Source organism: Aplysia californica, unplaced genomic scaffold (assembly GCF_000002075.1).
Source record: "Aplysia californica isolate F4 #8 unplaced genomic scaffold, AplCal3.0 scaffold00258, whole genome shotgun sequence".
Classification (NCBI taxonomy): Eukaryota; Metazoa; Mollusca; class Gastropoda; order Aplysiida; family Aplysiidae; genus Aplysia; species Aplysia californica.
In genome coordinates this window covers 672,930-684,863 of record NW_004797528.1, presented here as the reverse complement: position 1 = coordinate 684,863, position 11,934 = coordinate 672,930, and the positions used below count along the sequence as shown (strand labels likewise).

Below are 11,934 nucleotides of genomic sequence, written 5' to 3'. Positions count from 1 at the left end.
GTTCAGATTCTATTGTATTCTTCAGATCTTTTTGAAGTACGGTCGAACCTTCCTTAACGGAAACCTGTCTGAACGGAGTCTCCCTCCTTGTTCCTCTTTAATTACCTGTATTGTATAAAACAGAAACCTGTCCAATATGTGGAGACCGAAAGAAAAAGTGGGTGGTTGGCGGGTGCTCTGGTGTGGTTTGCTTCTTTCCTATTAAGCATCTATCGTCCTGATCTCTCCTCCTGTTTTGTGTTCGTTACTCTTTTAACGCCTCTAATCTTCGGAACTTGTATGACCTTATTATGTTGCAAGTGCCGTTAAATTCTTACGAAGAGTAAGACTGAAAGAAAAAAAATCAGCTTTCTTCCGGTGGTTTTACCTAAGAACTAAGCCACGAATGCTTTGCCCGCTCAGCCCTGGTTTGACACAAAAATTGCTGGACCACCGCTTGCCGACAACACAATCAGCACATGGCTAGGACGTGGTGCACTCCACTCGGAATTAAAGCCTCTAAAATTGTGAATAACGTCGCTGCAATGGATCTATCTACTGCCTGCCATTTTACCAGATTTTAACTCAAATGAGCACCTGTGAGACAGGGTGAACTGCCGTTCGTTACGTGAATCCCAGTCCCAGACTGCAGCAAGCCCTCACTCATGTCAAAAACATTCTGCAGGAAGACTTGTGTTCTCCACTCTACTCTATGTGCGGTAGATGCAGTGATGTGTTGAATGCACACATGGAGATCACACCACGTACTGATGTGTGACTTGGATTTTATCACTGTCGTCAAATTTCAGTCATAAATTAAATGTCAGAGACGTTTCTGCTAAAAAATAATCCTTTCAGTTTCACCTTGATTTATCTGTGAAATACTTCATATTTCTTTTTCTTTGTCGAAAGAATCATTATTATGTCTACAGGAAAGTATTTGCACTCTTGAATTCTCCCTACTCAAAAGATGCGCTAAATTCCCTCCCCCTTTGGGAATGGCCTAAAGACACTATATAGTCAGTGGCACTGCCCGGGGGGAATGACACTGTCCGAGATGTCAACCAGACTACCCCGACTGTGTCAATTGTAGGCGATAAATAAAAAAGGTACTACCCTATACATATGAATATGAACATGTTCGATCAGTTCGTCTTTCCTGTAGACTTGACCGATCCAGCGGCAATTTCAGTTCTTGCCTCTCAGTCTGTCGATATGGCAAATAAATTTACAGGTGTGTTTTGTCGCTGTATAGAGTATTTCTGATGTCTGGGGAGGCAGGTAGTAGGTAATGTACTACACATGTCGCTAAGTGCAGGGCAGGTAAAGTACAGAGTTGGTGTGATACTGTTTCATCCTGGCAGTCACACAACGGGCAGTCGGGTGGGGTATCCTTGCGGATCCTCTTTAGGTGGGAATTTAGTGGGATGTGTTGTGTTCGCAGGCGAAAGATAGTGACTAGGAAGTGCATTTGGCGAACATTGGGAGCATGGATTTGGTACGAAAATTGGACTCCCTTTACCCACGGAAACCCCCAAAAATAGCGCATGCAGTGCAACTTTTTTTCATTTTCTTTGTTTTTTCTTTTTGCAACTGTTTCCTTGGCTATTCGTTGCGTGACGTGTGGACGCACTAACTGACAGAAACATGCAAGGTTATGTTTGGGAATTCCGCTGAGCTATCTCTTTCCACGGAAAATAACGCAAAAATATGTCCCCTTCCGTTGTTTTCCTGTACTCTGTGGGTTCGCACTCTGAGAGTGAGAGCACAAAAACTCAAACCCTCCCCGCTTGCACACACATACACTCATGCACGCGTGTCGTGCGCGCTTTAAAAAAATTTCTCCTCAATTAAAAAGTACATTTTCGCGTATCGAGAACCTGAACTTGTCACCAAAAAAATGATACAGTATCCCCTTAGCTCTAGATCTCTACTGCTTTCCCACGAACAACAGAAAAAATGGTACATGCGATGGGCGACACGGATTTTCGGGTGTATGATTGCGTGGCTGTTTGTTGTGTGGTATGTGGGCACAGAAGTTTATAGAAATATAAAAAGATTATGTTACATAGAAATAGAAGAATATAGAATTTTTTAGACCATCTATAATCACTAAATCAAGTTTAACCCTATCCGTACGTCGTTTTTCACTATCGTATCCATACGACGTGGGGCACTCTGTGCCACCACTTTCCAAAGAGGAAATTTACTCATTAATCCGATCCGCACGCTTTGCATAGCAGTCTGTCAAAATGACTTTTTGAGAAATACTGAAAGTTTCGAAGAGATCATCTTCGTACTAGAAGTATTCTAAAATGTGAAGAATACCACCCCGGGGGTACAAAATGACCCCATGGCGTACGGATAGCGTTCAAAAGTGCATTTTCGCGTATTGAGAATCTGAACTTGTCACAAAAAAATAATGATCTCCCCTTAGTTCTACTTCTTTCCCACGGACAACAGAAAAAATGGTACATGTACAGGTACATGCGATAAATGAAATGGGCGACACGGATTTTCGGGTGTATGATTCCGTGGCTGTTTGTTGTGTGGTGTGTGGGCACAGAAATCAACAGAAATATAAAAAGGTTATGATTATGTTACATAGTTACATAGAAAAAGAAGAATATAGAATCTTTGAGACCATCTATAATAATCACTAAATCAAGTTTTTTTTTTAAAGCCACGAATACGGTGTACAGCTGTGTGCGTTGGTTTTGTTGACTACAAAAGAGCCGTCGACTCTATTGAACACTGCAATTTTTTAACATCTCCAAAAAAATAAAATAAATATGAACCCTACATCCACTTATTGATAAACATTTACCGAAAGGCATCAGCTCGAATCCATCTTGATAACTGCGTAACTGAAAAATTTGCCATAAAAAATAAAGTGGATCTTAATCAAAGTCTTAATATACCACTTATTCAATTCACAGCAGCAATCGAATACATTTTCAAAACGACATCGCCCAGAGAAGGAATTCCAATAGATGATGGAGAACAACTGAAAAATGTGAGATTCGCCCATGATATGACACTTCGCATTGAAAGAAATTGGCCTCAACATCATATGCAGAGAGAGAGAAAAAGAGAGCGAGAGAGAGAGAGAGAGAGAGAGAGAGAGAGAGAGAGAGGAGAGAGAGAGAGTAGGCCTTAAAATACACAAAAATAAACCCAAATACAGTAGTCTCCGCCTAAACGCACGGTGCTCGGGAGTCGGGAGGGCTCCTTAGCGTGTGTTTATACGGAGCGTGCGTTTACATGAACCTTAGTAAAGGAAGGGACGCAGTCATCTCAACTCCTTACATGTGTAGTCAAAACTCGTTGAACCGCCCCGCAATACTGCCAGCCCCTCTTAACGCCATGTTTTGCTAGTGTACAAGGCATCTATAGCGCTAGTCGTTGATTCGTGCCTGATTTTGGAAATGCTGTTATTGTTAAGCTCTGGCAAATATTCACGCTCCGGTCTACGTGCCCGAAGACTAAGGCACCTATAGCGCTAGTCGTTGATTTGCGCCTGATTTTGGAAATGCTGTTATTGTTAGGCTCTGGCAAATATTCACGCTCCGGTCTACGTGCCCGAAGACTAAGTTAGTCACTAACGAGCATCGGGTCCAAAAAAAAAAAAAAAGAAAGAAAGAAAGAAAAAAAAGAACACTGCGTCTACAGGGTCCTTGACACATTATAGTATAGCTTCGCTCAAATCCGGCAGTTCAATTTGATGGAGCTGTCAGAAAATGGACGGATACAACCTGACACAGGGAACACTTGATAAAACAGAGTAGGGGTCATTGTTGGAGGGTCATACCCTGCAGTGAACACAGGCAATTGATACGTAGAGAAAAAGAAAGAACACATTGTACATATCGATTAAGGAGGTTATAAATATTTTAAGGTCCTTGATGCCGGTGATTCTTCTTTCCTATCAAACATCTATTGTCCATATCCCCCTCCTTCTTTTGTGTGCTTGTTACCCCTTTGCTCTAATCTTCGGCACTTATATGACCTTATTGTGTTGCAAGTGCCGTGAAACTCTTACTAAAACTAAAAAACTAAGGTGCCTGTACAAACATGTACACGTATTCAGCCTATCATGTTTGGTTTGATATAGGTTGTAGGCACTTGCAACACTTTAGGTCATATCATACGTACGTGTTGGAGATTACCTTTAGGCCAACGAGTGAGTCACACACATAATAAGGCAGCTAGCAGAGGACGACAATGGAGTATAAAAGTGTAAGAAGCAAACCACATCAGAGGGCCCCCCAACCGCCTGTGCGCGCGCACGCACGCACGCACGCACGCACACACGCACGCACACACACACACACACACACACACACCGACACACACCGACACACACACACACACACACATACATACATACACACATACACACATACATACATACATACATACATACATACATACATACATACATACATACATACACACATACATACATACATACATACATACACTTGTAAGTGACTTGTACACATTATACACATTGTGATGTGATTACATACTACTACAAGTAACATAGTAACATCCTTTCCCCATGTATTACTTTAGGCCTATTGATTAATTATTATGATCATCACTCAATGTATTTTATAAAGTTCTTTTATATTGTAAGTTAGAAAAAGGGCTAAGTTTTCACAAATGGAGGTAATTTATCTGAGTGTCATATTGTTTCCGGTTCTATTAAACATGGAGTCGTAAACAGTACTCGAAGGAAAACAATGAACGATGGAAACGGATGTGTTATCTATACTTTGGTGTGCCTGTGATACCCCAGCAGACGTCTTATCACCATTCTCTCTAGTCATAAGAGGCGTGACATATTTCAAAAGCGATTCCCTTTTTTAGCCATTATCGTGCAAGGCCAAATGTGGCAAAATTGCTGTTACTGTACTTCTGAAAGTTCATTTCATTTTTATGAGTCTAGTAGATCTAGATCTAGGCTACTTTGTCTGACTAAGATCTATCGTATTGTAATTGTTTGTGGTGTAGATACAAGAAGTGGTGCTGACGAAAGTATTCCTTTCTAACTCAACCTAATCTGACCTAATCAAAGATGTAACACTAACTTCACGGAAATTGATAACAACAAAAAAACACTGGTGACTAGGGTACCTGATGACTGATGTGGCAAAACTTGAGACTGAGATTTATTTCAAGTGAACTTATGAGACTTCTTTGACTTTGGCTTTTATATTTGTCTTTAACTTTAGCCTACCCATGAATGGAATGGATCCTATCATATGTGATAAGCCTAGCCCTTTTCATTGGTAACTGGGATTTATAAAGAACAAGTCGTTTCTCTATCTAAAGTCTAATGTCTTATTATTATTAAGAAAAGAACTTTGGACATTTTGGTCAACAGTCGACGTATTTCAAAGAGTCATTGACCCATTCTTCTGTGAAAGCTAAAAATTTTACGGTGGTTCCATAATGGCGGCCAGCTCAAAATATGATGAGGATTTGTATGAAAATCCTTACTTCATTGGAATCATGTCAAAATTCCCTGCGTACATAGACAAAATTGTGTCATCCAAAGGCATTGTAAGTTGGCAAACTTAGAAGATAAGACAGTTTACCGTTGATTAAGTAGTGTTGTGTGTATCATATATGCATAGTGTTTATGTAATTTTTGTTTTCTGGCTCAACACCTTTTATATGTCTGTTTAAAAACATATTTTCAGTGTGGATTTTGCTGAAAAACCTTGATTAAAGTAGGCACAAAAATGTAAATTTTAAGTTCTCAAGTATTCTCAAGTGGAAGCAATCAAACTTTGGAAGCCATTTTCTCGATAATTTTGCCTTTGAGATCAAGCGATCCCCACCTCCCTCAGTCGCTAATATCTCGAATTCTATTGAAGATAGATGGATATTTATTTTAAGGTAAATGAACATGCTTTAAAGATGATACCACAATAACTCCATATGCTCCAAAATTGACGAGTGTCTGATTCCGCCAAGTAGTGACATATATATTTGAACTTTTAGCTGGATCTGGTTTCTTGAAAAGACTTGAAACTAATAATGAGCAGAGAAGACTATGTAATAAACAATTATTTTTTTTCATTATAACACCTGTTAATGGTGGGTGGTTGTATGGTGGTGTGGTGTGGTTTGTTCCTTCTTTTATTTATATATCTCTCTCTCTCTCTCTCTCTCTCTCTCTCTCTCTCTCTCTCTCTCTCTCTCTCTCTATATATATATATATATATATATATATATATATATAATATATATATATATTTATATATATATATATGTATTTATATATAAATATAAAATGTATTTAACTAATATTCCTGTTATTCTCAGTGCCTATTCATATTTTTTAATACTTTCAAGATAACAGTGAATTTTTTAAAGAAAATTGTTTTTTATATGATGGCATTTCCCTGGTTTTTATTTGATTACATGAATTCATGCATTCTGAACATCTTTCATTTATATTCTGATGGTTTTTTTCCAGCTGTGCGTTCCAAAGTATTCCATTGCTGCACAAATAGATCTTCAGGTTACAGACCTTGAAGATCACATCCTTCTGCCTACAAAAGAAGTTGTTGATGATGCTGATGATTTTATTACTATATCTGGCAAAGTAAGTTGTGTGCTTTTACAAATTGAAAAAGCAAAAATTTGCTAATTGTGTTTCAAAACTTTTTAATTTTCAGAGGATTGAAGTGAAAGGTATTGTATAATATTATTATGGTAGAGGTCATTTATTATTTATTTGTGGTGGCCGAATTTTGCTATTCAAAAGGCTTTTTAATGGATGCATCGATCGACATGCGCTTTTCGCCAAAAGATTTGAAAAAATATTCTCCAGATCATGACGCCCTTAGTTTTTTTTCAGTTTTGAGACAGTTTTGGTGCAAAAAGCTAAATTTCTTTATTTCGCCGATCGCTTTTGTAGGCCAACGCTTCTGTCTTTAATTTTAGGAAAGGAGGTTTCCGTTCACTTGCCGTGCGCATTGTTTTGAGAGTATAGATCTAAAACTTCTAATTTTGCATCTCTCAAAATTTATTGCTCCATTCCAGTTGAATGTAAATATCATAAGCCAATGACTTTCGGCTGACGTTAATGCACCGATTATTCCTTTCATTTAAAGGGGGCCCAGCTAGTTCTTTATAAAAGCAGATCTGCCAGGTGCTCTGATGAGATTGGAGTCTCCTCTGATTCCTAAATTCTTTTTCGATCTGTCGTGTGCAACTTTTATCGAAAATGACATGGAAATATAATTTAATACTGTTTTTTTACTTTCAATACATTCATAACTCACCTTAAACGACATGAAAATACAGTTTTATTTAAGTTTATTTGCATGTATTCACTGTACACGTTTATTTGCTACTTTTGATTTGAAATGTTATTTTAATCTACTGGGTTTTTGTCGACTATTTTAATTTTTTTCCCAAACTCCAAATTTTAGGGAGTATTCCGAGGAAAACTATTTTTGGTCAAGGTGGGGTTGGCAGGTTGGTAAATGTTTGCTGCAAAATCTGACTGATCCAAATTTACTGAATATTCATAAATAATTCTTTCACAGCTGCATTGTATTATATTTCTACTTTTTATGAATTCTTGCTCTAAATGAAATCATTTTGCAACAGCTTGAATAAAGTTTTTTTCTCCATGCTCTACAAATTAGAGCAAATTGGATGAAACTCCTAAGGTATCGAATAAGCATCCCCCCCCCCATTTATTATTTTCCAGCTTGCCATGACCGACTATCATATGAAATATTGTATCTGGAATCTTGATATCTGAATGAAACTTCTTTTTTTGTGTATTTATTTCAAAGTGCCCTCAGTATTAGTACTGGTACTCGGTTAGCTACCTCAGTTTTCTGTGCATTTTAAAAACGTTTGTACATTGGTTTATATTTTTTAATGAAACTGGTTTGTTCCTAAATGGGAAAAGTTGTCGCTGTAACTTACTAAAATCACTACAATTTCATGATCTCTTGTTCTTGTATTCACTGAAGGAGAAATAAGACAGATTTGTTCATACTAGTACAGGGATATGAGGTTGAATGTGCTGCCAATAAATCGGTCCAGTTTGTTGCTGCCTTCATTTTCACCTTTGTCAATACTGAAAATAGAAGCATCTCTTATAAATGGGAAGGCAAATATGTGTCATGACATAATGGAACATGGCGCTCGTAAATTTCTGGGCACATTTTGAGCTACTGACACATCACATCTTATAGCTTATTTATTTGTCTTGTTGAAGGTGGAAAAAAAAAAAAGAAATACCCATCTATCTTGAACAGAAGTTGAGCTGTTTTTGATTGAAGGAGGTGAGGTTCACCTGGTGGCAGAAGTAATGTTAGCAAGAAATGGTTGCCAAAGTTTGGTGGCTTCCAAAGCTTGAACGTTCATTGAAACTGCAAGTTTGCATCTTTTGTGACTTTCATCAACACTTTTTTGTTGTTTTAAAATCCGTACAGAAAAAAATGTGTTCTTTAATGGGCATAAAGATGTTGAAGTAAAAATAAGAATTCAATAAAAATTTCTCAACTGGCAGAAAAATGTCGTTTCTTCAATTTCATTATTTGGACGAACGTCTGATTCCTTCATGCTGCACCACATATATGTCCTTTATCTATGTTTTTTGGAAGAATAATGGTTCGGTGCCTCTCTAAAATGCTGATGGCCATGAAGACCTACTAAGCTGAAAAACAAATTGGGTTGTTTTTTTCTATTTACATGATTTTGCCAAACAATCAAACTTTCAGAAAATCTGTGGTTATAAGGCATGGGATTGAAAACACAAAAACATTTCTGGCACCACAGAATCGTATCTCTGACACTTGAAAGAAAGATTAATATTTTTTTCAACAAAGTACTTACTTTGAGCATCTAATGCCTAATTCATAGAAACCTAGAGGACGTAACCCTAAGTTAATGAAATCTCCCTCAGTTTATTCTCACTTTCTCTCTCTCACTCTCTCTCTCCCTCCTCTCTCTCTCTCTCTCTCTCTCTCTCTCTCTCTCTCTCTCTCTCTCTCTCCCTCCCTCCCTCCCTCCCCCTCTCTCTCTCTCACTCCCTCCTTCCCTCTCTCTCTCTCCTCACTTCCTCTTTTTGAATAATAATGCCTTTTGTTTTCGTGAAGAATGGTTTGATGCTCATATTGAGTTGTTTTTTTTCATTAAAAAAATGTATTACTTTTCAGACGGTCAGAATAGGAGATGGAAGCCTCATCGGTCAAGCAGGATTCGATAGTCAGAGAGAGGTGAGGTGTTTCATTGTGTGAAGATAAAGCTATAAGGGGTTCAGGTTTGATGAAAATCGATATTTTATCTGTGATGTTCGTTTGTATAAATAAAAGTATAACTCTAACCTTTAACTATTTTGAAGCCCATAGATAGTTACTCTTACATCTTTCTGTTAACTTGTTATGTGTTTGAAAACCAACAGATCTGTGGCTTTCAATGATTTTTGTATATGGGTTAATAGTCCATGCTTCATATTCCTGCGGGTGGTCGGATGGTGCCACTTACTTGGATTTACTTGGATCCAGAGCTAGAATCATAGCAGGCGGCACACGTCCATAGCTGCTCATCTCTCCTTTCCAGCATCCACCTCAGGGTCTTCCTGCTAATTGTCTCCATGAGGAGCTGGTTTGAGACACGCCTGACCACTCCTTGGAGCAAACTTTTTTTCGCTGTGCCCCGCACACACTTTTCTTTTATTGTGCTATTTCTTTCCTTTCCTTTTACGGTATTGTTTCTGTCCGCCTGTCTTCGTTACTCTTTCCCTGCAGTAAGTGAGTGCTATTGTGTCCATGTACTTCTCATTACTTTTATCTATATATGTAGAGCAGAATTTATTGAATTAGAAATGATATATTTTGGAACAATAATTAACATTTCAAAATCTTTTGGAACTGACTTCATCTTCTAGAAAACAGATTTTAGTAGGCTTATTTTGATATTGACATGAGGACCCTTTTCATCTATCGCAGTTCTTGATTGTTTGTTTTAAGATATCAGTATTTCTCATTAATGAGTTGGTGCTAACTGTGCATTTGCTTACATGTATTCTTATTCAAGCCAACTATTTTTGTCTTATAACAGGCTTCGATTTTGTTTGCTGAAACATTTCACACTGATGAAGGTGGAAGTTACAGGGTGTTTTGCATTGGTGGATTTCTCAACAGAACCGTTGGTGAGTGGTATATTGACCATCCTGTATCTGTTGGAAGGAATTTACTGCCCCTCTCTCTCCCCTTCCCTCTGTCTCTCTGTCCCTCTCTCTCTCTGTCTCTGGTCTCTCTCTCTCTCTTTCTTTCTATCTGTCTCTCTCTTTCTCTCTCTCTCTCTCTCTCTCTCTCTCTCTCTCTCTCTCTCTCTCTCTCTCTCTCTCTCTCTCTCTCTCTCTCTCTCTCTCTCTCTCTCTCTCTCTCTCTCTGTCTCTGTCTCTCTCTCCCTCCCTCCCTCCCTCCCTCCCTCCCTCTCTCTCTCTCTCTCTCTCTCTCTCTCTCTCCCTCCCCCCTTCTCTCTCTCTCTCTCTCTCCCTCTCCCTCTCCCTGTCCCTCTCTCTCCCTGTCCCTCTCTCTCTCTAGTACTAGTATCGTAGAATTTAGTAATGTTTTTTTGCTCATGGGGGCTGTTTTCATCTTTCAGATGTTTCACCAAGAAATTCCAGTGTGAACAAGGTTCTCTCACCAACTAGTTATCAGCAGTGCATGGACTTGCTGTGGTCACATTCAGGTGAGATATGGAGTTGTTTCAGACAGACTCCTTGAGATTGGCACTCTTATGACCTTATGCAGTTACTAGCGCCGAAAAACCTGAACTAAAAAAAGACTCCTTAAGTGGGTGGTTGGCGGGTGCTCTGGTGTGGTTTGCTTCTTCTCTCCTATCGAACATCTATCGTCCTTATTTCCCCTCCTTCTTTTTTGTGTTTGTTACTCTCTTGTAACACCTCTAATCTTCGACACTTATATGACCTTATTGTGTTTGTTACTCTCTTGTAACACCTCTAATCTTCGACACTTATATGACCTTATTGTGTTGCAAGTGCCGTAAAACACTTATTAAAACCAAGACTCCTCGATTTTTGTGTGCTGTTGTCTTGTCTTATTTATTCAGTCTATGATGACATTATTTTAGTATGCAGTAGCATGAATCCATATAAGTGGATGATTGGCGGGTACTCTGTGTGATTTGTTCCTTCTTTCCTATCAAGCATCTATCGTCCTTATCTCCCCCCCTTCTTTTTTGTGTTTGTTACTCACTTGTAATATCTCTAATCTTCAGCACTTTTATGACCAAATTATGTTGCAAGTTCCATAAAACGCTCACTAAAACAAAATAATCCACAAAAATGGGCCTTACTTGGAACTGTATAAATTAAGTTGCTTTGTGGGATAGAAAAGCAAACAGATATTGGTGTGCTAAACTGGAAGATAATAATATGTTATTGATTTGCTTTCAGGTGGACAAAAGAGTAGAGATTCTCTGAACAGGATGCTGAGCACATTTGCGACATCCTATGACAGACTCGAAGGAGAAAACTTGAGAAGCATTGTGGTAATGTCTTTTGATAGAATATCCAAACTCTTTGCAAACTTTCAGTCTCCGCATGTTTAAGTAACTAATTGACTGCCAGGGGATGAAGTCCCAATGAACCCCTGCTGCTGACATTTCAAGGGTGTTTTAGAACTCTCATTGTCAGATAGCTAATCAAAGCAGACACTTACAATTTTCACTGTTTCTAATTTTTATATTGTTTTTTTTTATCGAGATGAAAACAGATTTTCAACGGGTGCTCTACTTTTGTTTGTATCATTCAGGCTTGCCAACCTTCCTGAAATTTTCGGGAAATTCCCGAATTGCTATCGTCGTTCTCGAACCTTTCCCGAAACGGCTCTCTCTCGCTGTCTGTTTCTCCACTGGTTTGTTTGAGCTGATTTTGTGGTGTGG

At 38.5% G+C, this 11,934-nt stretch overlaps 1 protein-coding gene across 1 annotated transcript in view; it reads left to right on the top strand.

The window, feature by feature from the left end:
• Nucleotides 1–4,689: 4,689 nt before the first annotated feature.
• LOC101857257 (ankyrin repeat domain-containing protein 27) overlaps nucleotides 4,690–11,934 on the top strand; it is a 30,751-nt gene continuing 23,506 nt past the window's right edge. Inside the window, exons 1-6 of the mRNA XM_005100731.3 lie at nucleotides 4,690–5,550; nucleotides 6,473–6,601; nucleotides 9,180–9,239; nucleotides 10,084–10,174; nucleotides 10,633–10,719; nucleotides 11,447–11,541. Coding sequence (XP_005100788.1) covers nucleotides 5,440–5,550; nucleotides 6,473–6,601; nucleotides 9,180–9,239; nucleotides 10,084–10,174; nucleotides 10,633–10,719; nucleotides 11,447–11,541 — 573 coding nt within the window. The 5' untranslated portion in view covers nucleotides 4,690–5,439. The remainder of the gene's footprint in view (nucleotides 5,551–6,472; nucleotides 6,602–9,179; nucleotides 9,240–10,083; nucleotides 10,175–10,632; nucleotides 10,720–11,446; nucleotides 11,542–11,934) is intronic.